This window comes from Natator depressus, chromosome 10 (assembly GCF_965152275.1).
Source record: "Natator depressus isolate rNatDep1 chromosome 10, rNatDep2.hap1, whole genome shotgun sequence".
Taxonomy (NCBI): domain Eukaryota; kingdom Metazoa; phylum Chordata; order Testudines; family Cheloniidae; genus Natator; species Natator depressus.
Window position 1 is genome coordinate 45,618,483 of NC_134243.1, and position 24,997 is coordinate 45,643,479.

At 52.9% G+C, this 24,997-nt stretch overlaps 1 protein-coding gene across 5 annotated transcripts in view; it reads left to right on the top strand.

Annotated features, from left to right (window-relative positions):
* The window catches only part of SHF (Src homology 2 domain containing F), a 63,458-nt gene that overhangs the window by 10,508 nt on the left and 27,953 nt on the right, over positions 1-24,997 (top strand). For 4 of the 5 annotated variants that reach the window (XM_074965980.1, XM_074965982.1, XM_074965983.1 and 1 more), the window contains exons 2-3: positions 16,776-16,905; positions 24,531-24,749. In XM_074965980.1, the coding sequence (XP_074822081.1) occupies positions 16,776-16,905; positions 24,531-24,749 (349 nt within the window). Of the gene's footprint in view, positions 1-12,789; positions 12,811-16,775; positions 16,906-24,530; positions 24,750-24,997 lie in introns of those variants that run through there. The other variant, XM_074965984.1, reaches the window with a different exon arrangement.

Sequence of the window (24,997 nt, forward strand, 5' to 3'; positions counted from 1 at the left end):
GCACCCCTGCATGATCTGCAGCCACTGCACACTGGCGCTCTTCAGCCCACCACTCCGTATCCCCTCTGCAGGCCAGACTTTCACACAGACCACTTGTTCACAATTAATGAGATTCTTTTATTTGAGTGTTTGCATAAGTTTGTATGTCGGGGTATGTGCACAACCCTGGTGTGTGTTGAATGTAGTGTGTGTGTGTGCACACGCACATTAGGGCACTACAGTATACATGTACCGGTGTGTTTGGGTTGGATTGTGCCTGTAACCGCCTGGTGAACGCGTGGTCCATATCTTGCTCTGTGCCGATCCACACAGGATGTGAGTTATTAAAGCCCCAGCTAAGGAGACCAGTTCTCTAGCTCAAGTTGTAGCAGCTCTGGAGGTTCCTAGTTCAATTCCCAGGTATTGATGAAAATAGTGCCCGTCACGTGCACAAACCAGCCTGCTTGTGTGTGTTAGGGTGACGGGATGTCTGTGTTGTCATGTGCACAGGCCCAGTGTGTGTGTGTGTGGTAGTGTGAGCCTGTGCATTTGTGTCAGGGTGCGTGTGTGTGTGAGATACACATTTAATGTTCAGTCTCGTCTCTCTCAGTCTGGTTTGGTTTGTTCTTGCACACAGTGATCATAAAGTACCCCAGCAAGACGAGGCTGCCTGTTGTACTAACGGAGCTGAGCACACGCACGTTTATACACCATAACACAGACTGTGTGTGTTGTTTAGAGAGTGCCTGAATGACATAGGAGCCCAGCTACTTGTCCTGTGGTACCCTGCGGGCTTGTCTGCACATGGGGCTGTCCTGGAAAAGCCAGTGTGCTTTAAGCGCACCTCCAGCCTTAATCCCAATAAACGTGCCAGTCGACAATCCTGAGAGCCAAGGGGGCTCTGTGGAGAGCGGTCGTCACCTTCTTGGTCCTGTCTACATCGGGGGGGGGCAAATCCTGCGCGCCGCCCAGAGCCCGGTGTTCTCCCTGCTTGGCTGGGAGCCAGATTGGGTGTGAGGGCATCACGTCGCCCTTGTGCGGCTTTGAGCAGCTCCCATGTCCCTGCCGCTCGATGACTGTCCTGGCACGGCTGCAGGCAGAGCTGTCCTGGGGCCAGCCCTGTCCCTTAGCCCAGGAGCTCCGTGGCCGGGCCAGCTCTGGGCACGCTCCCCGAATAGTGGCAGGGCTGGGCTCAAAGAGGAGTGTGGGACTGTTCTAACCGTGTGTTGTGTTGGGGAAGGGCTGGGCTTTTGTGAACTCCCGCAGAGCCTCCTCAGCGCACTCCAAATCATGGGAGCTTCTTGGGCCGAGACAGCATCCCAGCACCAGCAGGAGCTGAGCCTCATGCCACCACGTACCAATAACAGGAGGCAGTCGAGTGCAGTGGCCACTTGGGAGCTGAGCTATCTGGACCTCTGCCATCCTGCGCGGCGGGTCAGTGGAGTGACAGCTCCGCTCCAGTTCTTCGTGTCTGCATGACGTCTTACACGCCAGCAGTGCCGCATGCAGGAAAGAACGCCCTGCCAGGCACAAAGCCCTAGGGAAAATGCCAGTTTTACAGTTATCCAGGCAACCTTCTTTTGACCCCCTTGTGTGTCAGAGTTGTGATATGGTCTGTAACTGGTGGGACCCCTACCTCATCCAGCACACAGGATGGGCGGCTCTCAAGGAATGGGGCTGAAGCTCAGGATTTCTTTGGATCTTTAACATGTGACATAAGACCCCTGCTTTGTGTACTGCACCCCCTGTGAACCCTGCATAGAAGGGGGATTGTCATCCATTGTCTCCTGGGCTTCTCTGGGTTGCTGCTCATCTGTGAAGGATCGGAGGAGCTCAGGTGTTAATGGATGTAACTTCTCAACACCCGTGTGCGCGTGTGTGTGTGCGTGCGTGCGCACACAAAGGGGGGGGTGGGTTTGGATTCCTCCAGATGGGACACTGGCAGAGGGAGATTCAGATGCATGTTTTCACTAAATTTGGGGCCCTCAGTGACTGAGTACCCAATGGGTGGCATTGAGGGCCTGGTGTCAGAGCAGTGAGCAGTTCCACGCCCTATATAGGCAGAGACTAATTAACCCTCACATCCCCAGAGGCAGGTGAGGAAGGGCCATCTTCATTTGACAGAGGGGGTGCGGATAGATAGGCAAAGTCAAGTGCATGAGGCCACAGAACAGGCCAGTGAGAGGTAGGATTCGAACTTGGGGCCTCCTGACTCCAAGCTCTGTGCTTGTTCCTGCAGACCTCCCAGGTGTCTTGAGCTGAATGCCCATAAATGAGGCGCACACAACCAGGGGTGCTAGAACAGGGGGAACCAGGGGGTCATGGTCCCCACACACTTTTACTGGCCATAAGAGTGAGCGATGCCGGGGAGGGGACAGAGAGGAATGAGTGGGGAGCGGGGTCTTGAGGGGAAGAGGTGGCATGGGCGCAGGGCCCCGGGAGAAGGGGTGATGCTAGGGTAGGGGCTTAGGGAAAAGGGGCATCACGCGGGCAGGGCCTCAGGGCAGTGTAAGGGTGGGGCCTCAGGGGAAGGGGCAGTATGGGGGCCAGGGCCACAGTTTGGATGCCAGTGCCCCCTCCACTTTTAGGGACCTTCTGTCATTCGTGCACACAACTAGTGATCACCTGTGAAAAGTTTGGTGCAAGTGACTTGCCCAGCGTCGCACAGGAGCTCTGTGGCAGAGGCAGGGATGTGGTCCAGTTCTCATTAGCATTCATCTGCCACAGCCATGAGGCCATCCTTTCTCTTCTTCAGTCCTGCACTTGGTTCACTACATGCCTTGCAACTTCTGCAACAGATGTGGCAGGGGTCCTACAGGACACAGCCTCCTTCACGACACAGCCCTGATTCATCCCCACAGCAGCTCCAGCCTGCGTAGTGAATGAGGCAGGGGGCCTCTGCAAAGAATAGTCTGTGATCATGTAATTACAGGATGTCATAATGCATACAAGCAAGGCTTTTGAATTAAAGTTCAATGGGCAGCCTACATTCTGGCATTTCCTAACTGCGAATGCTCGGCTTTGCAATTTAAATAACTTTTTAACAGATTTTGTGTGTAATTTCCTAGTTTAAAAAAAATCCCCCCCAAAACCAAATCAGTTTCTGGTGCAGCTGTAATTCCTGCTCCCATCAGTAAGGCTGGTCCTTCTGGACCTTCAGCATAGACTTCTTACCACTGGAGATACAGCACGGACTCCAGTAGCTGGCTGCAGGAGTAGACTGTTATCCTCTGTGGATCAGCTGCTTCAGGGGAGGTGCACAACACATTGACTGGGTTACATCTGCACAAGTAGCCCTCTTTTACCTGCAACATAGCCCCGCCCTTAGATTTGCTGTCTGAGACACAGGGTGGTTAAGCTGCAGAGAGTGGGCTGCCGTATTAGGCTCCTGGACTCTCTTCCCAGCTTGGTAACTGCTCAGTGGCCTATGAAGTCTTTGCTCAATTATAAGGGTTATGAAGAGCTCCGGAGGTGCTCTGTGCAGCTCAGTGACCGCGTGTGTGCACAGGTGTGCGTATGTGTGCGTGTGCAGGGTTTATAGAGTCCAGGGGTTTTGGCAGCAAGCCAAGTCCAAGCTATAGTGGGCACAGTGCAGATGAGAAATGGTTATTTTCATCAGCTGGTAACTCAGCCCAATCTGTTTGGATTTAGGTGGGCTCAGCAAATGGCACCTCCCTGACCCCAGGGCTATCCCTCTGCTGAATTTCATAGCCATGGAGGCATCAGAGGTGTTCAAAAATACTGCCTGAGGAGTATTTACGGTGAAAGTGTTAGACAGCCACTCCTCTGGTCACACTTAACTTCAGCAGTGACTTCGTGTGCTGTCCTGTCAATGATATCGACCGACTGCCCCACAGTCTGTGCGGTGGGGACGTAATTCTTTCTCCTGCTGCTGAGGGCGCTGCTACAGTTTTACTTTGGAGTGACAGTCTGCAGAAGATGGGATCCGGATTGCCATTGGGGATGAAGTGGAAGGGCTGGAGTGTGCCCTCAAAGGGGGTGAGGAAGCCATGGTCTTTCTCCTTATATTTATGTCTCCCTGCTGTTGAGGTTCTGGGGGGATGGGGAGTATCATGCCACGGTTGCTGTGACTGAAGATTCTGGAAGTGAATCGCTGGCCGGGTGAGTGGTGCAGGGTGAAGGACTTCAATTGTGTGGGAATTGATCCACTTTCTAGGGGAAGGGGGCTGTATAGGTTGGATGGCCTCCACCTCAGTAGAAGCGGGACCAATCTCCTCAGAGGCAGGCTGTCTAGAGTAGTCAGGTGTGGATTAAACTAATAGCAAAAGGGGAGGGTAAGAGAGGGAAGAAATGGGCACTCAGCACAAAATCAAGATGTTGAGAACAAAATTTAGGAACCAAAGGACACAAAGAGAAGAAATTCTTGAATTGTGTGTATGCCAATGCCAGGAGCCTGGGTAACAAATAAGAGAAATTGGAATTGCTCATTTATGAGCATTAATTCAATCGAGTTGGTATTGCTGAAACCTGGCAGGGTGATTCGCACAATTGGAATGGTCAAATCAATGCTTATAACCTATTTATGAAGGATGAAGTGGACAAAAGGGGAGGGGGAGTGGCACTCTGTGTCAAAAGTGGCATCACCGTTTCCAAGTCAGTGATAACTTGAAAAAAAAACGATCTTGAATGTCTATGGATCAATGCCCTGACAGGTAAAGCACAAGATGGTGTCCTGGAAGAAAGCTGATGTTGTGCCAGGGTTTTAAAAGGGTAAACAGGATGACCCAGGTAACTGTTGACCTATCAACCTGATGCTGATCCTGGGCAAGATAATGATGCGGTAGGGACTCGATTAATGGTGAACTAAAGGAGGGTGATGTAATTAATGCAAATCAACATGGGTTTATAGAAAATAAATTCTGTCAAACTAACTCAATATCTTTTTTTTTTTTAATGAGGTTTGGTTGATAAAGATAACAGTGTTGACGTAATAGATTTAGACTTCTATGAGGCGTTTGACTTGGTCCCACATGACGTTCTAATTAAAAGAGCTAGAACGATATAAAATTAACACGGCACACATTAAGTGGATTAAAAACTGGCTAATGGATAGGGTTCAAAACGTAACTGGAAATGGGGAATTGTCATCAAGCCTTTGTGTTTCTGGTGGGGTCCCACAGGATTGGTTCTTGGTCCTGTGCTATTTAACGTTTTTATCAATGACCTGGAAGAAAACTGGTAAGGTTTGCAGATGACACAAAAATTGGGAGAGTGGTAAATAATGAAGAGGACAGGTCTCTGATTCAGAGCGATCTGGATTGCTTGATCAACTAGGCACAAGCAACCAATGTGCGTTTTAATACAGCTAAATGTAAATGGATACATCTAGCAACAAAGAATGTTGGTCATACTTACAGGATGGAAGCTCTGTCCTGTTTCAGTGACTGTGAAACAGACTTGAGGGTCGTGGTGGAGAATCAGCTGAACATGAGCTCCCAGTGTGACCCTGCAGCCAAAAGAGCTAAGGCGTCTTGGGATGTATAAACAGGGGAATCTTGAGGTGGAGTAGTGCTGTTATTTTACCTCTGTGTATTTTGCACTGGTGGGACTGCTGCTGGAATGCTGAGTCCAGTTTTGGTGCCCACAATTCAAGAAGGATGTTGATAAATTGGAGAGAGGTTCAGAGAAGAGCCATGACTATGATTAGTGGATTAGAAAACCTGCCTTCTCGAGAGAGACTCCAGCAGCTCAATCTGTTTAGCTTAACAAAGAGAAGGTTAAGGGGTGACTTGATCAAAGTCTATAAGTACCTCCAAGGGGAACAAATATTTACTAGTGGGCCCTTCAGTCTAGTAGGGAAAGGTCTAACACCATCCAATGGCTGGAAGTTGAAATTAGACTAATTTGGACTGGAAATAAGGTGTAAATTTTTAACAGGGAGAGTAATTCTGGCCTTTGAATCTGTGTACCTCCGAGTCTGTGCTGTGGTTTGCATTTGCCAGTGACACTCGATGCTCATGATGGGTTTGAGGCTGGCGGGCCTGTTCAGAGCAGCTGTCCAGAACATCCCTGAGGGGATGGGGGTTCTGAACCTTATTGCTTTTAGGTGGGCCTGGAGCCTGCCTGCCTAGACACTGCATCCCCTCCCCCACCCTGCTCACAGCTAAGCCCCTGGCCTGCCTTCCTGGCTTTCACGCAGCCCAGCTCGTGGTGACCCAGCTCGTGGTGAAAGGAAAGGCTTTGAACTTTCAAGAAAACAGATGTGGCTCCTCTCCCTGCTAGGAAGCTGCCTTATTGGCTGTAACTTTACTGCCACCATAAAGAGCTCTGAGGTGCTGCTGTGGCCTGGGTGAGCCAGACAGCCTGAGCATCTCCCACAAAGCAAATGCAATGCCTGTGCTTCAGAGCCCCCAGGGTGCTGGGAAACCCCAGCCCTGCGCTTCCTCTCGAAGGCTGATCAGAGAAGATTCACTCTCTAGGAGCACAGGCAGAGTGTGGGTTGTGTGTAAACGCTTGCTTCTGGGAGTGTCTGTGTTTGTCCATGCCCACCTGTGTGGCGTGCACATGTCTGTAAGTCTGTTCATGTCCACACGTATGCCTGCCTGTTAGAGCGTGTGCATGAGTGTGTGCACACTGCAATCGGGGTGCATGATTACAGCACGGGTAGACATCTCGTGTGTGTGTGTGTAACAGAGGGAGGGGGATTGTGTCTGGGTCTCTGTGTATTTGCACATCTGATTTGAACGGGATGCATGTTTATAAGATATAACTCCCCACCCCTGAATCTCAGCCCTGTTTCTAGGGCTACAGGAATTGCCAGACTGGATCCGACCCGAGGTCCATCTAGCTCAGTGGCCTGCGCCAGCAGCTGCAGAGGGAGTGCACCAGATGTGGGGTAACCTGCCCCCATGCTTGTCTCACTGGCCCCTGATGGTGAGAGGGTGGATCAGCCCCTGCGTGTTCTTTAAGGATCTGTGCTCACACATTCTGTGTGGCTGGCGGGTCTCCCCACCTCATGCTAGTGACTTGGGCTTTGGCCTCCAGGGGTCAAAGTCTGACCAGCACCAGGCTTTGTCCTGCTGACTGCGAAAGAACCAGCACCACCTCAGGCCACCCCTTGTCCGTGGAGCAGAGGCAGGGACACGCAGGTTCCTCTGTCTGGACACAGTTCCCTTTGCCCTAGGTTCTAGGCACTGCTGAGTACCCATGGTGTTTCCTGTGCAGTGGCTGGAAGCTGCTTGACTCTAGCAGTTTCTAGTTTGGCTGGGGAATGCGCCCTACGGCCCATTTCTGCCCTGCCCCCATAAGCTAACAGTGGGCCCTACTCCAGCTCTGATTGTGGTGAGTCAGTGGCTATGGTCCCAGGGCCCAGCAGCTGTGGTAAACCCGGTGTCTTCTTAGTGGCAAGCTGAGCCATGGGTTTCCTCCCCATGTTGCTTTGAGCTGTGTGCTGCTCAGCTCTGTGGGCTGTGCTCAGCTCTGTGCTGGTTAGCCAGCTGGGAGCCCAGCATTTAGGAAATGGCTGTAAATAGAGCGTGGCTGGGCAGGCGCTGTGCTAGGAAGCGCCGTACGCTGCTTGTTCCTAGGATGGCTTTGAGCTGCCAGAGAACAATGATAGCAAATTTCCTGCCTCCTGATGCAAGCCAGAGGCTGGCTGTTCTTGGAGAGCTAGCTCAGCTTGCTGGCAGAGGGCCAGGCTGGATTGATTTAAATCATTGTTTCCATTTGTGCATCAGTTACTTGAATAAAGTTATTTTCTAAAGAACGGTGCATGCTCAATGGTTGCTGTAACTATCCAAATGTGTTGACTTACAGCGAAATAGAGCCTTTACGCTAGATTTGGTACAGCTTTTTACTACCTAGGAGAGTACACTATAACGATATACATTTATTTAAGCAATTATATAGCTTCATATTTTCATTCTTATTAACTTTTTTAGTTATTTTTTAGTATGTTAGGAAATGGTATATTGCTTATTTACTAGATAATGAACTTTTTGCTCATGATATCACATCTAGCTGCATTAGCATGGTAACTGGAATTTAATTAAACACACAACACAGCATATAAAATGTATTTTTAAGTAAAACAACCTTCAGTGTTTTGGATACATGGACTTCTCTTATCAAAACATGTTTCACATTTACAACTAAATGATTTATGAAACAGAGAGGTTAACTGTAGTCAGTGAATTAAACTGATTAATTGAGGTCAGCCTGGGCAAATGTTCAAATATGCCAGAGTGAAAGTGACTGGAGCTTAAATTCCTAGTCTCACCAAAGTCTCTTGAAAATGAGACAGACTGCAAAGTTATGTAGGCTGACCTATGCGCCCTGTTTATGAAGCTTGACCTCAAAAGTGAGGTGTTTTCCCCCCAATTCTTTTTTTATATAGAAAAGCAGCTTTCAACTCAGTGTTTTCATAGAGGCTCATGGATTCGTTTTTTTTTTTTTTTTTTTAATTACATGTTTTAAGAGGTTATAAGAAGTTCAGGCCAAACCATATTTTGTATTAAATTCTGATTTCATTTTAAACAGGTTTATTTTTAAAAAGAAAAAATTATTAGCATTTAAATGACAAAATAAAAAAATCTGATTTAATTTTTTTTTTTAAATCATTGATTTTTATTCCCCCTGCAGAGGGCCCTGTGTGCTCAGGGCCAGGAGGTGCAGGCTGCTGGAGATTTCCCCTTCCCCTCTCCTCCCAGCAAAGTTGCTCTCAGCCCCAGAACTGACTGACTGGCCTTGGTAGCTGTGTCTGCTTGTCTCTGTCACTGGGGGAGTGGGTGATGGGCCAGGCACAAAGGGGGCTGGGAAGTGCTGGTGTCTGAACATGGGGTGGCTCCCTGGGCAGGTGGAGCCCCTTCCCCTCGGGCTTGTGGCAGGTTTGCTCTGAGGACTGCTGGGTAGCTCCGCCTGGACAGTCCAGCTCCCTCCTTGGGGGAGAGGCTGGGTGAGGCTCCATGGTAAGTTGCACCCCTACTGCTTTGTTTCCAGTCAGGCTCTTGGAGGGCTGCAGGGCCTGGGGGTCAGTCACTTCCACTTCCTGGCACCCGGGTGGCCTGTGCCAGGCAGGGTGTTTGCCTTGAGGCAGGGGGGCAGCTTTGAGATCAGCCTCAGCTCCTCAGGCACTCAGCCTGCCCCCTCCCTCCTGGCCTGGTCCTGCCTGCTCGGCCTAGCTTCAGGCTCCCCAGTAGAGCAGCTGCTGTGGTGCCCCCGCCCCAGGGACCCTTGGGTGCATCTGGGGTTCATAGCCTGGCTTGTGCAGGCACTGCCCAGGGCAAATGGAGCCCCGTGGGCCTAGACAGGAGGCGCCCTGCAGTGGCGGGTGTGAGGATTGCTCTGCCTTTGGCTTGCCCCTCCGCTAGTGTTGAAGGCAACAGGCAACTGCCCTGCCGAGCACCTATAACCCCCTTTACTCTCATGCTGTCCCGGCTGTTGCTCCCAAGTGCGGTGGCCCTGATGCTGACGCAAAGCATCCCTTCACTGGATGCCTGCTCACACCCCACTCCCTGGCTTTGCTCGTGTAAGGGACTGGGGCATAGGCAGTCTGGCCTAATAGGCACAGCTGGGCTGGTGTCCACAAGTCGAAGGCCATCACGAGGTGGCAGTAAGCAAGCAGGTAATTGCTAGAGCCAGAATCAATAGGCAAGAGTCAGGTTCAGAGTCAGGCCAGGGTCGGAGCTGGATATCTGAAAGTGAGGTGAGATCTGGCATTGCTGCAGACTAGAAGTCTGCGTGGATGCCCAGACAACTTCCTCCCCCCCCACCCCTTAAATAGTGAGCATGGGCCAATCGGAATGCCGCATGGCGCTGTCCCTCTGGATTCTTTGGGCAGTACTTCCTGCAGCGCCTAATATCACAGCACTCCTTGGATGCGGCTCTTCATGGCTTCCTCATGGTGATGTGGGAACATCAGCTATGCCAGGTTCGGGAGACTCGGGTTCTAGTCCCACAGATCCTTGCTTTACTCACTCCCTTCAGGGGTGCCTTTCCTCTGGGTTGGCCCCAGGCCTGGTTTGGCCAGATGGTCTTGATAAAACCTTTTTACCAGGTCCGGTGCATGGACATGGGCAGCAGGTTCCCAGGAGCACTCTTCGCTCTTCATCCCTCCCAAGAGATGAGGTAGTAGTCTCCCTCTCTGCAGTTTAGAGTCTAGCATAGCATGGACTATGTTCCTCATGCCCTTGGACATAGTATGGCAGGGGTGGCTGTTGGAACCAGCTGGGAAAGGAATCCTCCATGTAAGGCTTCAGAAGGGACACATGAAAAGCAGGATGTAGCTTAAGGAACCGAAGGAGCTGCAGTTTGAAGGTGACAGTGTTGATTTGTTGACAGATCCAGAATGGTGTGAGGAACAGGTGGTCTAGTTTGCGTGACGGCCTGTTTGTAGGCCAGTGTTTGGCTGCAAACAGCCCACTGTAAGGGCCTTCCCGGTGTTGACGGTTCACCTACTGCTTGTAGTCCTTTTTCGCATCTTCGAGGTGGTCCTTAAGCGCCTGAATATGATGAATTCATTGGATCCAGTTGGTGGCTGCTAGGTTCGGGGAGGCTTCTGGCAAGGCCGGGCGGAAGCCATAGTGGAATCTGTAATTTGCAAAATAAAATAAAAAGATGACGACTGTTCTGCTCCTTGGAGGCCTTGTTGTATGAGAACTCGGCACAAAGCAGGAGGGAGAACCAGTTATCTTGATGGCAGTTGATAAAGCACGTTAGGTATTGCTCTAGTGCTGGTTTCTCTCTCTGTCCATCTGTTTGGAGGTGGTATGCAGAGGATTTTCATGCCAAAACGCTTGAGACAAACTGGATCTCAGTCCAAGTTGTCATGGCAGAGAAGTGAACAAAGCCGAACTACTAGGTAATGGCGACCATAATGTAATTAAATTTAACATCCTTGGGCAGGGGGAAATACCGAAGAAGCCCACCACAAATGGCTAGTTAAATGGAAATTAAAAGGAACAGTCACAAGAGTGAAATGCCTGCAAGCTGCATGGAAACATTTTAAAAACACCATAATAGAGGCTTAAATTAAATGTTTACCTCAAATAAAAGAAAAACCGTAAGAGGACCGAAAAAATGCCACCATGGCTAAATAACAGCATGAAAGAGATGGTTAGAGGCAAAAAGCCATGCTTTACAAATTGGAATGTGACATTCCTTATGAAAATATGTTTATGATATGAATGACGTAACTGAGATATACTTCATGCAAGATGGCTCATGTAAGGTATCCTTGGAAAGGTTATGATTTACTGAATGTGATTATCCAATTATCCAGCCTGTATCATTTCTGTATCTGAAGTTAGGAATATTAACTACGTATCAGTATTTCAAATGTGTTACTTTGGGTGTCAACCCCAACCAGCCCTTCAGGTACAACAATGGAAAAGCCAGACTGGGCTAATGGGCCATTAGCAAAGACAATGGACTGTGAAAGAGCTTAGTCTTCCTGTGGACGCTGGAGACAGTCTACGAGCAATGGCTGCCACGGCCATTCAGAGACCAGGGTCCAAGTCACCTGGTACTGGATACCCCTCTTCCCCTTTTGGAATGCCAGTGGTTTTCCACTAGAAGACAAGGGGTTCCCACCTTACACAAGAGTTATATAAGGCAGGAGAGTGACATCATCATGGTTCTTCTCTGCCTCCTCATCCAAAAAGATGCTGAAAAAGACCTGGAAGCAAAAACTGAACTGAGGGGTGAAGGGTTGACCCAAGCTGGAAGGGCATCTAGCTTGTGAATAATAATATCTGAGGTCTCAAGAGGGAGACCAGTGCAGCTGCCTTTCAGGACCTTCTGTAATCTGCCTGCAACAATATCTAGGGTGAGAAATACTATTTATAATCAATTTCTTTAGTGAAACTAGTTTAGTTTGTGGGTTTGGTTTCATTTGCTTAGTAATCTGCTTTGTTCTGTTTTCTACCCCTTTTACCACTTAACATCTGCCTTTTATAGTTAATAAAATTTGTTTTGTTTATAATATAACCCAGTTTCCGTAATTTCTAACTGGGGGAGGGGGAAAAATTGTGCATACCCTTCCTTCACATTGAGGGAGGAGTCGGATTTCATAATATACCTTTGGGTCTGCACTCCAAGGGAGGTGGACACCTGACTTAGTAAGTCCCTTAAGCTGAGTCTTTCCAGAGCTGATCTGCAACTGGGTTGTGTGTGTGTTACAGGAGGCTTTAATAGCCTGGCTCAGCAAGACAGGTTAAAGGGGGTCCATGCTGGAAGAACAGGTAGACTCAGTGCTATCTCAGCACATCAGAGGGCATAACCTGTCACATGGAAGTCAAATCCTACTGAGGAAAATAGAAAGGAACATAAACTGGCAAGTATAATTAGGTAGGCCAAAAAAGAATTTGAAGAGCAACTAGCAAAAGACAAAAACTAACAGCAAAATTTTTTAAGTACGTCAGAAGCAGAAAGCCTGCCAAACAATCATGGGGGCCAAAGGACAATCAAGATACTAAAGAAACCCAAGGCCATTGCAGGGAAGCTAAATGGATTCTTCGCATTGGTCTTCACTGCAGAGGATATGAGGGAGATTCCTACACCTGAGCCATTCTTTTTAGGTGACAAATCTGAGGAACTGTCCCAGACTGAGGTGTCATTAGAGGAGGTTTTGGAACAAATTGGTAAATTAAACAGTGATAAGTCACCAGGACCAGATGGTATTCACCCAAGAGTTTTGAAGTGAAATCGCCGCTTCAGTCCACCAACAAACAATGGGGGTTCTTCCTGCCAATGTTGCTTCTCTGGATAGAGACAGAGTGAGTCACGGATGCTCTAGATCCAGAGCCTGTCGCAGCTGCAGTTCCATCCGACCACTTTTGGCCATGCGGCTGAGCCACAAGCTTCCATTCTGAGGTACGTGTGGCCAATTATTCAGAAGTGTTATTCACTGCTGGAGATCCAGTGAGCACTGCGGGTCTGGGATGACAGCACAGAGCTTATGCCGCAGGAGATCCAGTGAGCGCTGTGGGGCTGGGGTGACTGTGCAGTGATGATACTGTAGGAGATCCAGTGTGTGCTGCACCTGGAGATGAAGAGGAGAAGTGGAAATGAAGCACATCATGCTCGGGGGACCAGTGCAGGTGGCAAGGCAGGTCAGATACTGCTCTGCACAGCTCGCAGGGACAATGGAGAATCAGGGAATCTGGGAGGATGGGGGCACAGTCCCTGAGGTGGGAGGCGATGGGGTTTGATCTTCTAGAGAGGGAGGACAAGTCGTATTCATGGTGTGGGAAGATGAGGCAGGTTTGGGTCAGGGTAGGGTTTCAGACTGATGTTGGGGCCATCTGGGCTCAGGATTGTGTGGCCCTTTGGCCCTGGGACTGGTCACTTTTTGTTGGGTTCTTCAGAGGCATCCGGTCATGAGATAAAAGGGGCCATGGTCCTGACAATGCTGAGCGTGGGCTTCTGACTGAAGGAAGGCTCTGCAGGAAATGGGACTCTGAGCACAGAGCCCTGGCCTGTGCTCGGCCCTGGAACGAGCCAATGCAGCATCGTGTGTGGACTGGTGTGACCCCTGTATCCAGCCTCTGCCTGGGACGATGGGAGATCCCAGTGTCAGGTGTCTGAGGAGGGGGGACTGCGCGCCAAGTCTGGGGGCACTCGCTGGCACTGCCAGCCCAGGGTGGATACGGGCTGAAGAACCAGAGTTGGAATAGACACATCAGCTCCCACCCTGGGTCCTGGGCAGGCCGGGTCCTTACAGTGTGTCACTGCAGGTCTCCTGTGCTGGGGACATGGGTGGGGGCTTCAACCCTTTCCTGGGCAGCGGGGTGGTGGTGGTGGTGGTGATTCCACAGCCCAGCCCAGTTCATTGTCAGGGCTAGGCTTCAGCCTGGCTAGGCTAGAGTTTGGCAGAGGGGTGTAGTTGAGTTGCCTAACACCATTGTCAGTGCCGGTCGGGATGCGCCACAGATACTAGATTCTGCTCTGGGCTCAGCCACACCCACTGAGGCTATAGCCCAAGAGGGTCTGGCTGCTGCTCAGGCCCCATGTGCAGGGGCTAAGCGGACGAATCCGCCTTCCCATCCAGGGCTGCTCCAACTCGCTTCTTGGCTGTGCCTGCCCCTGTGGTCCTTAGGGCACAGGGCCTGGGCCCTGCCCTCCACCCTGTAGGCCCGCCCCCAGTTCTGTCTCTTGGCAAAGGCCTCTGTGGTGGGGGAGTTCCCAGTGGGCCTGTTGCTCCATGCAGCAGTTTGCAGACAGACCTTGGCAGGGGGGATCCTGTCTTGTGTGCGCTGGGCGGCGGGTTCTGCCAGCCTGTGAGAAGAGGGAGATGGGGGGTCTGCAGCCTGCAGTGTCGAGCAGAACCGCATGTCTGCAGCTCCTCGTTCAGCTCGGGGTTTCCCTGCCCCAACCCAGGCTGCATGTGCCAAGGCACGGATTCCTCTGTCTGCTCTGTGCAGCGTCCCTCCCTTCAGGCGCAGTGTTGAGCGGAGCTCTGCGAGAGCCTCGCCCGTAGGAGAGCGGAGGGGACAGCCAGGGCTTTCAGCCCCAGCCAGGAATAATGCTGGGGCTCAAGCTCCTGTCCCCTTCCTCACACTAAGATAGCATCTCCCCTGCCTCTGCATCCAGGAGCGAGGCTTGTGGCCCCCACGCCCTCAGCTCTGCCTGGGCTTGGCAGCTATTGGTTTTGTTGTGCAAGCGACAAGCGGCAGCTGGCCATGTTCCACAGCTGCCTGAGGGGCTAGTGCAGTGGTGCCTGCTCTGAGTAGCAGGTGATGCCTGAGCTGGCCAGAGCCCAGGGCAGAATCCGGCCTCACAGCACACTGGCTTGTCTGAGTTTAAGAATCCCAAGCCGTGGGGCTTCCATTACTTGCCTAGAGCAGTTTGTCTGCAGCCTCCTGGCACAGAGTGCCCCTTGCTAATTAGTCTAAAGGTTCCCAGCTTCAGATCCATCCCATTAGTCCCAGTTAACCCCCTTGTAATTACCGTATCTCTTGGCTGTTTTTGCCCTTCAGGTGCTGCTAACAGTGCTCTTTGGCCAGACTCTGTCTATCCGGTTCTTTGGCTCTGTCCCTGTAATTTGGCTCCTGGGTGTCTCGCCATCTCTTCTGTTGCTGATAAAACTCTCGGACTGTCTTTGTGAATACCTCCCCTTGTGGGCTCTCTGGTCTGTGTTATCCAGAACTCTGGGTCTGGGAGCTCCCACATCCCCCACCTTCTTGCTGCCCAGGGACGCAAATAAAAACACATTCATGGGCTCTGCTGCCTTTGTCATGAGGCCTATTCATACCTATTTGTCCCAAAATGGTGCAAATGCTGGGATATTCATAGCTGATCTGGAGGGAGCCCTAGAAAATACCCAGTGAGAACATTGTTGACCTGCCACTTCTCCTAACCGGTGTTTACAGTCTTCTTGATTTGGGGCTGCCTGTCCCACAGTGTGTGCAAGAGGAGTGTGCTTTGTGTCAGTTGTGGGGCAGCAGCAAGGTGTGTGTGCATATGTATCTTTCCAAACTTGCACATAATAACTCTGGGTAGTCCCTGGGAAGCAACTTGCCCAGCTCCTGGTGCTGCAGCCCCCCATGGTAGGTCAGTCAGTAACCCAGCCTTGTGCACCCCCAGGCAGGTAAGCGCTGTAGTGAGTGTGCTCGGGAAAGCCCAGTGCTGGTGCTGTGTGATTGACAGTTGTATCATTAGTGAGCATCTGATTAATAAAAGCACCTTAATCTGTTTGGACTCCCAAGTCCGATTGCTAGGGGACAAAGACTGGATGGTTCCCATGGCTGGGGCCTCTGGCTGGCATCTGGGAATGCAGTCTGGCTGCAAGGTGTCCTGATCTGCCCTGCCGCTTGGTTCTTGGAGCCAGCCCGGCTCCTGGCCCAGAGCCAGAGACAGGTGGGAGCGCCCCATTTGCCCAGATCAGTGGGTGATAGGTGTATTCTGCCCACAAATGTACCTGTGCTCTCAACGGTTCCTGTTAGCTCCCTGATGCGCTGAGCACTTTGCTGGCCATTCTCCAGGCCATGCATCCCTGCCCAGGCCCCCTACCGCCTTTCATTCACCAGCTCACTCCATGCTGGGCAGAGGTTCAGTCTGCTCCAAGCAGGGCTTAGCGACACTCTGGGCATTTGGCCAGTTACTTCCCTGGGGCCAGGATCGTGGCTAGTGGTGTGAGCCAGGGCCTCTCTCCAGCAGGGCTCCCCACATCACTAGCACAGGAGCGGCAGAGCCAGTGGGAGTGACCCAAGCCCTTGGGTAGAAGCTCCCTGGATTTGCAGGGATGGAGAGAGACAAACACATTAATGTGCAGGAGACAGGATGTTCCAAGGCTTTTCCTCTGTCCCCATCCCCCTGTGGGCACTGAGATACTGCAGGGAGGGGGTTCACCCTTCTGGATACTGACCATTTAGAGGCCAGCCCCTGTCCCTCCTCCTCTCCAGGGACCATCCCCGGCAGCTAGCTGCCTGATTCCATGTACCGTCAGCAGGGCTGGTATGAACCTCTGCTGGCAGCATCTCTCATCCTACACTGCACATACTGCCCCACCCTGCTCGGTTCCCATGGCGGTCGGGAGACCCTGTGGGCTTGAGAGGCAGGGGCAGGTTGCGATCTTCAACAGAGAAATGCCAGGCAGCTGGAATGGAGCAGGAGATGGCAGCTGCCTAGCTGCCAGGAACTGACTTGGACATTTCAGCAGCTTGCTGACCAATGGCCCGTCAGCGTATTCTGTGACCTGTGCAGGCATAGAGAGTTTACCCAGCCTGAGGGTAAACCCCACCTGGCCTCTCCTTGGGGAGTGTCCATGCTAGGCAGAGTGGAGCAGGCTGTTGCGGGGTCCTGGTCTCTAACCCTTCTTGTCTTCTCCCTGCTGGCAGGTGATTGTCCTCGAGGACTATGCGGATCCCTTCGATGCCAAGCAAGCAGCCAGCGGCCAGCCAGGGCAGGAGAAGGTGGCAGAAAACGATGGGTACATGGAGCCCTATGAGGCCCAGAAGATGATGGCTGGTAAGGGCAGTGTTTTGTAACACTGGAGCAGTGCTGCTGAGCTTTGCTGGCTGCAGGCTGTCCCCGCTGACCTCTCTTCATGCAGCCTGGGACAAGGGCCTGTGCTGGGCTGTAGGGGAGAAGGGTCCTTGGCATTGCATAGACTTTGGCCCTCGCTGCAGGGACGTAGGCCTGGCCGTGCAGCGAGGGCTGCACTGGTCTGGCGCACGGCATTCCTATCATGGCTATAGCTAGCCTGATGGGCAGAGCCCGTGCTGCCAGGCATGCCCTGCTCAGCTACTCCGCACGGGGACTGCTGTGTCCATGCAGTGCGGTGCTGGTTTGATACGGGCACAGGGCACTCGGAGTGGGGGGGCAGGAGGCTGCTTCCAGGCTGTGCGTTCTGGGTGGTTTTCACACGTTCGGGGGTGCTTGCCGGCGCTGTTTGGGACTCTGAGACAAACTCCCATTGTTCCTCCTGCTGCATCCCATCATTCATCTGGTTCCCAGCAGCCCAGGCCATGTTCAAACAGCTGCAAGCAGCACACAGGAGTCTCTGCTGGGCACTGGGATGCTGACCCCTGCCAATCTGCAGCTGGGTGGCGTTGGGTGAGATTGTCGATCACCATGACGGTGCCACCCCAGGCAGCTACCCCCAGGGGAGACACATGCACCCAGGCAGATGCTCCTTGATGTATTCCTAGACCAGCTGCAGTTGGTGGAGCAATGTTTCTTGGCCTGGGTGACAAGCAGGGGTGGGCTTGGCAGGCTCATGGCGCAGAGCTGGGATGAGCAGCAGGGGCAGGGCCGGGGGGACTCATGGGGGCAGAGCTGGGATGAGCAGCAGGGGCGGGGCGGGGGGGGCTCATGGAGGCAGAGCTGGGATGAGCAGCAGGGGTGGGGCGGGCTCATGGGGGCAGAGCTGGGATGAGCAGCAGGGGCGGGGCGGGGGGGCTCATGGGGGCAGAGCTGGGATGAGCAGCAGGGGCAGGGTGGGGGGGGCTCATGGGGGCAGAGCTGGGATGAGCAGCAGGGGCGGGGCGGGGGGGGCTCATGGGGCAGAGCTGGGATGAGCAGCAGGGGCGGGGTGGGGAGGCTCATGGGGCAGAGCTGGGATGAGCAGCAGGGGCTAAAGAAGGCCACTGCCCTGCACGGCTGTGCTGTGCAGTGCGCCTTGCCCCGCCCCACCCCACCCCGCCTCGGAGCTGCAGCTCCAGGCATCAACACAAGGGTCCTCCTCTGTGAGGGGCTGCGCATGGCTGTTACCGTGATGAAGCCCCAGCTCCCAGTTGCTCCTGGTCAGTAGCCAATTGCTTTGATGTTGGTAAAACAGGTATCGGGGCTGCTGGCGGGGAGCGTGGGCTGCTGCCCAAGCAATGCACAGGAGGGTGGCAGTTGTGAGCTCTTGGGGTTCCCAACGTGTGTAGGGGAGTGACACAGACCTGCAGGATCTATATTACCCCTGGATCTAGCTGTGTTTTCAGTGTGTGACTGAAGGGGCTGGGTGGGGTCTCTGCTGAAAGCTACAACAATTTTAGAGGTACATAATGTAGAATATCTCTCCAGTTGACCCCGGGTTGAAGGACAATGGTCCGTCACTGTGTCAGAGGAGACAAAGAGCATAAGGCGGTATCCACTGAGGTGACTGTGGCAGCGAGGGCAGGAACGGTGGCTCCCAGCCTCCTCACCGGACAAGCGCTGTTTAGAACCGGTTGGGGTGAGAAATCCCGGAGTATACAGGAAAGGAACTTGTTAATAAGAGGAGGCGCTAGTGTGTGTCTTACATTTTTCTTTTACTTGGAACCTGATTTGTTCAGATCTTTTCCTTGCCTTTATTTTGAATCTGCACTTGGCGCTCTCTTAAGCAAATGTCACTAGAGACATGTCTGAGTGCCTCGTGCTGAGAAGACGTTGAACTGAGCTGAAGTTGGCGAAGTGGGGTGCACTGCTTCTGCAGAGACAGCGGGTCGGTGTACCTTGCGGGCGCCCAGAAGAAGGGGGACTGGCCATGCGAGTGTAACAGAGCGGGAGCAGGTGTACATTGCTAGCCTGCAGACAGAAAGAGTCGGGGTTCGCAGAGCCTGGAGTGAAGTGCCTGTGTTGCCCGCAGCCAATGGCTGGGGAGAGTTTCCTTTTGGGGGGCACAGACGGGCTCCCTCCTGCTATGAGCAGATGGTAGCAGTTTGCCTCAGATCTGAAGTAACCCTGACAAGTGTCACACGGGGCCATTGCTGGGACCTAGATGCATGTTATTTTCTCCCCCTCCAGGCTTTGGAGTTCATTTACAGAAAGGGGTGTTGCTCCATGTCCTACCAGGCGTGGCAGGTTGCCTGGGCAGGGTCATTAACATGCATTTGGCCCCTGATGCCAGGAGCTCAGAAACTCACCCACTTCATGCCATGAAAAAGGGCAGTGGACGTTCCCATGGATGTTAATGGTGTCGTGGTTCCAGCTGTGGTCGCTTCCACCGGATAGGGCCCCTCGTGTGGCCAGGAGAAGGCGCTGTGAAGGGACCTGCAGAATTGCTGGCGAGGGGGAGGTGTCTGAAAGGAAGGTGAAGGTGTCTCGTCACAGCTGGAGACCTCCGAGAGATCTGCCTTGTGTGACTGGCGCTGGGTGTGTCCCACCCGATGCTGCCCCGCTGGCAGTGGCAGCATCCCCTTCGGACTGGTGAGGGATGGGTGCTCAGCAGAGACTAAAGGATGAGGTGCAGCAGGAGGAATGATGGCAGTTTGACCCTGAGTCCCACAGTCACGGACCACTGCTGGCTGGGGTTGGAGGTGGATGGACCCTCCTGCTCCTTCTGAACAGCCAGAAGAGGGGCCACCAGACCCCCAGGAACAAGGGTCAGGGAGGCTCATAATTTGAGAGCAGGGTTCAGGAGAGGCCAGTGGGTGTGAGACCCCTTATGGACAGTGCTCATCGCATGCTGGGCCTGCGCACCAGAGTGTATTCCAGCCCTCCTCGCTGCACTGCAGTCAGGTGGCTTCCTGGCCCCCCACGGATTGGGAACAGTTGAGCTGCTCCTGGGAGGGGAAATTGTTTTGTGCTAGCGCTGGCGAGATGCAGCGGGGGTGCAAGGATGGGACCTGGAGGGGGAATTCTCTTCTTGGCAAGCGCCCCAGCATATGTTCCTCCAGGGAAGCGCCGTCTGTTCGCGTTCTCTGATTCCAAAGCGTCGGCCCTAGCTTTTCAGGAAATGGGACCGCGTGCCAACACAGGCAGTGACTAGGGTTCCTTGAGCGGTCTCGTTTGCGCAGATCGCCCTTGAGGTTCAGGCGGAGCGGGCGCCTCTTGAGTGGGAACCAAGCGGACGCAGGCTGGAAGAGCAGCGTCGTCGGCTATTTCACTGGGTCAGATCCAAGCTGTGCAGAGAACCAGCGCTCTCCTGGTGCTCCCGTGATGCCTCCTGCACCGTTGGCGTGACCGATGCTCTGGCAAAAAGGAAGAAGAGAATTTGCCCTCTCCTGCCCTCCCAGCCAGCTCTGTTCAGCCAATGGCTGGGAGTGTGCCGCCTTCAGAGCAGCAACATGCCACAACCACACAACATGCGGGTGTTTGGGTTGTAATTGTCCTTGCGGCGTTGGATGGGGGGCACTATCTGCCCTGTGTGGTTGTGGGAGTGACCAGGGGCACCTGGTACCCACTCTGCTTTGTAGCACCTGGCTTGTTTTGGGGGCTGGGGCCAGATCAGAGAGCCCCGTGTCCTCCAGCGAACGGGTCTGTCTGGGTCACTTCCAATGTCCTTTCTGGCACGTCCCCGTTCACCCCTGCCTGGCCCTCCACCTTGGTCCCCCGTCCATCTGTCGCTTGTGCCTGTCTGGTCCCATGAGCCCTTTCCTCTGGTCTTCTGCCCTCTTTGCCATCTTCTGGGATTGTTCACTGCTTCACTGCCTTCCCCACTCCGGGAACTGGCCAGTAGGAGTGCGGAGCCGGTGCTCAGGGCAGGGACAGCCTCGTGGCTCCCACACCTATGAGCCGGACCTGCTGGACCCTTCTGGGGTGCAGCACAGAGCCGAAGCTGGAGGTAGGGACTGGCCTGCCTTAGCACCATAGCAGCACCAAACGGACTTTTAACAGCCCAGTTGGAGGTGCTGACCAGAGCTGCCCAGGTCCCTTTTGGACCAGGTGTTCCCAATGTCACAGTCAGCAGTGACTCTCAGCCAGTGTTGTAAAACAGAAGGTTTATTAGTTGATGGGAACACAGCGTAGAATAGATCTTTTTAGCACAGAAATCAGACTGACCCGTTTCCACCAGCCCAGCCTCAGTCATGCCCCGCTGCCCCGCCTTCATCCTTTGTCTCTTTCCAGGGCAGCCAGGTCACCTGGTCTTTTTGTTCTCCAACACCTTCCGCTGGCTCCTTGCAGAGGAGGGGGGCCGGCCATTAGTTGCTGGGATACAGAGTGTTGGCCATTCTCTGTGCCCAGGCAGCCAGTCAGCAGTCACACCTGCTCTCTTGGGGTCTCTGCAAGGATCACACCCCCTTATCCCACCACAGATACTTGAGTAATACATAGGGGAAACTGAGGCACACACAGGCTTCAGAGAAAACGTTAAGAACATTCCCACTTCGTCACAGGGCCCCATGGACCGATACGCTGCATTGCGATGTACCAGGATGGTGCGGCAATGAGGGAACCCCATTCCATGGGCAGCCCTGGTGGTTATGCTTATAGGAAGCACACCGAATCTTTTTAAAAAGGGAATAAGGCAATACACCGGGACTGGCATCTTATTTTCTCACTCCCTTCTTTTTGCAATTAGGCCCATCTGCTCAGCTGGCCTCTCTTATTTACTCACACCCTTGCATACCTCACTCATACAAAGAGCAACGATACATCCGTCTACTAAGCAATTAGAGGAAACAGCACAGAGACTGTTGAATACTTGTCTAACAAGCAGCCCTGTAACAGCGCATCATGATTTTGAAACAAACCCATCTCATTTACTCCTTTAATTCATAAGACAAATTACCACTAACTTAATAAATCAGGGCAACTTTGTCAGCGATTTTTATTGGGGACGCTTTGGCTAACATGGTCAGTCAGCGCTGCCTGGTGACATGTGGGGCAAACTCGACTGTTGCCTTTGCCCGCAGTGCTCGGGTAGGGAACCGGGGGAGGGAGCTGCATTCGGGGAACTGCCTGGCTGGCGATGGAGACAGCTGCTCCGTGTTCATTGGGTCCCTCTCACCTGTATGCACAGGCCTTTTCTCACCTGCTGCCCCTACCCAACCTGTCTCCTGCAGCCCAGACGCACTTCTGGTTCCACTGGGGTGAAGTTGCTCTGGCAACTGCAAGCGCGCTGGGGACATAGGCCCCTCTCCTCCTCCCTGGCAGAGCTCTGCCCCTTTGCGCTGAGCTGAGCAGCCTGGGCTGGGGGCCTGCTTGGTACTGTTTGCTCCTGGGTCACTGTGCCCCAGATGCCCTGGAAACGGGGGCAGCCTCTACACGGGGACTTTTGCTCTGCAGTCTGAGTCCTTGCTGTGTTGTTGGCAGGGCCAGAATTTCTTCCCTATTTGAACCTGCAGCCGCTCCTGGGCCTAGTGCGGGGTAGGGAAAGGCAGAGGGGCACTTTGCTCAGCACGGCTACGCCTGCCCACCCCGCGGCTGCCCACACTCCATAGTGGGTGCATGTGCCATCTCTGGCCTCAGGGAGAGAACTAGGGCCAAGGACCACAAGTGTATTTCAAACCCCTGGTAGCTAGCATTTGCCCTGCATCACAGGCAGATGCTGGAGCTCGAGCTGTGCCCCTGGCCCTGTTCCCAGCGCCACAGACAGGTGGCATGCTCTGACACGAGTGTGTCATTCTGCACGGAGTGATGCCAGGGCTGTCCCATGCTTCCGCCTGGAGAGCCAGGTTCCGATTCACTGACACTGGCGAGAGCTGGGGATTGCTCACTGGGTAATATAACATGGGTTTATGGGAAATAGATCCCTGTTATACTAGCTTGATATCTTTTTTTTTTTTATAAGATCATAAATTTGGTTGATGAAGGTGCCAGTGTTGATGTTAACATGCTTAGACTGCCATAAGGTGTTTGACTTGACATCACACGACCTTTGGATTAGAAAGCTATAAAATAATGTGGCACACATTGAATGAATTAAAAGCTGGCCAACTGATAAGTCTGAAAAAGTAACTGTAAACGGGGAATCGTCATCAGTTGGGTGTGTTTCTAATCGGGTCCCTCAGGGATTGGTTCGTGGCCCTTGGCCCTACACTATTTATCATTGTTATCGATAACCTGGAAGAAAACATAAAATCATCATGGATCAAGTTTGCAGATGACACACACGTTGTGGGAGTGGTAAATAAGAGAGGACAAGTCACTGATACAGATCAATCTGGGTTGCTTGGTAAATTGGATGCTAGCAAACAATATGCATTTAATAGGGCTAAATGTAAATAGATACATCTGGGAGCAAAGAATGTGGGTCATATTTATGTGATGGGGCCTCTCTCCTGGGAAGCAGTGACTGAAAAAGATTTGGAAGGTGTGGTGGATAATCCGCTGAACATGAGCTCCCAGCATGATGCTGTGGCCAAAAGGACTAATGTCCTTCTTGGATGCAGAAATGGAAATCTCAGGTAGGAGCAGAGAGGTTATTTTGCCTCTGTGTTTGGCACTGGTGTGACTGCTGCTGGGATCCTGGGTCCAGTTCTGGTGCCCGCAATTCAAGGAGGATGTTGATAAATTGGAGAGGGGTTAGAGAAGAGCCGGGAGAATGATTACAGGATTAGAAACCTGCCTTCTAGTGATAGATGGAAGGAGCTCAATCTGATTAGCTTAGCCAAGAGAAGGATAAGGGGTGACTTGATCACAGTCTATAAGTATCTACATGGGGAACAAATATTTAATAGTGGGCTCTTCTATCTAGCAGAGAAAGGTCTAACACCATCCAATGGATGGAAGTTGAAGCTAGGCAAATTCAGATTGAAAATAAGGTGTACATTTTTATCAGTGAGAGTCATTACCCATTGGAACAATTTACCAAGGGTCGTGGTAGATTCTCCATCATTGTCAATTTTTCAGTCAAGACTGGATGTTCTTCTACAAGATCTGCCCTAGGAACTATGATGGGGCAGGTCTCTGGCCTGTGCTATACAGGAGGTCAGACTAGATGATCACAGTGGTCCCTTCTGGCTTAGAATCTATGGGAAAAAAACCCTGTATCTTCTTCCAGGGCCAGTCGTTCCTCTCTACGGTTCCTGGCTTCTCTGGAAGGTGTGTGCAGGGTTCTTTGCCTTGCAGGCTGGGGATTATGGGACGCAGAGTTGGAGCATGGGAACTCTGGGATCAGGGGCTGGGATGCGGGGCACAGGGATATTCTGGGCATCCCGCTAGGTGGGGCCCAACCCCGGCACATCACAGGTAACTCTTATGTTCTGGGACTCAGTCTTGTTTAGCGAAACGTCTCCAACGCTCCAGAGAGCCTCTCACGCCGTTTGGGTCTCTGTATCCAGCCCCAGCCCTGGCACTGCAGGTGGCAGCCCTGGCCCAGCATGGAGGGGGCTTGGCAAGCTGTCACTGCAGCTGGTGGTGGAGCCCTGTGCCATGCGGGGCAGGGGGCTCAGCCGTTCAGTGACATGGTCAGGATTTGGAAAGGAGCTCATGGTGTTCTCCCTTCTCCCTCCTGCCAGAGATCCGCCTAAAGGGCTCCCTCGAGGCCCCTGCCCAGCCGCTGCCCCTGTACGACACACCTTATGAGCCAGTGCCCAATGGGCTACCCCCAGACAGTGAGCGCCCATCCTGTGTCCGGCCCAGGGAGTCGCGGCTGCCCCAGGACGATGAGCGCCCACCCGAGGAGTATGACCAGCCCTGGGAGTGGAAGAAGGAGCGCATCTCCAAGGCCTTTGCAGGTGAGGGTGGCAGGGACAGGGTCCTGGCATAGGGTTCAGCTGTTTTGGCCTGGCAGGGGCAGCCTTGCTGGGTCAGCCTGGAAAGACCTCACATTGCCAGTACCCCCCTGGGTCTCGTGCTCCAGGAACCCCATCCCTAGGGGTTCCCTGTGGCCCCCCCTTCCGTGTGGCATGGGGCAGTTCCAGCCTTCCCTGCCCTGCCCCGCCCCTGGGCTCACATGCGCACTCATTGCCTTCTGCTGCCTGAC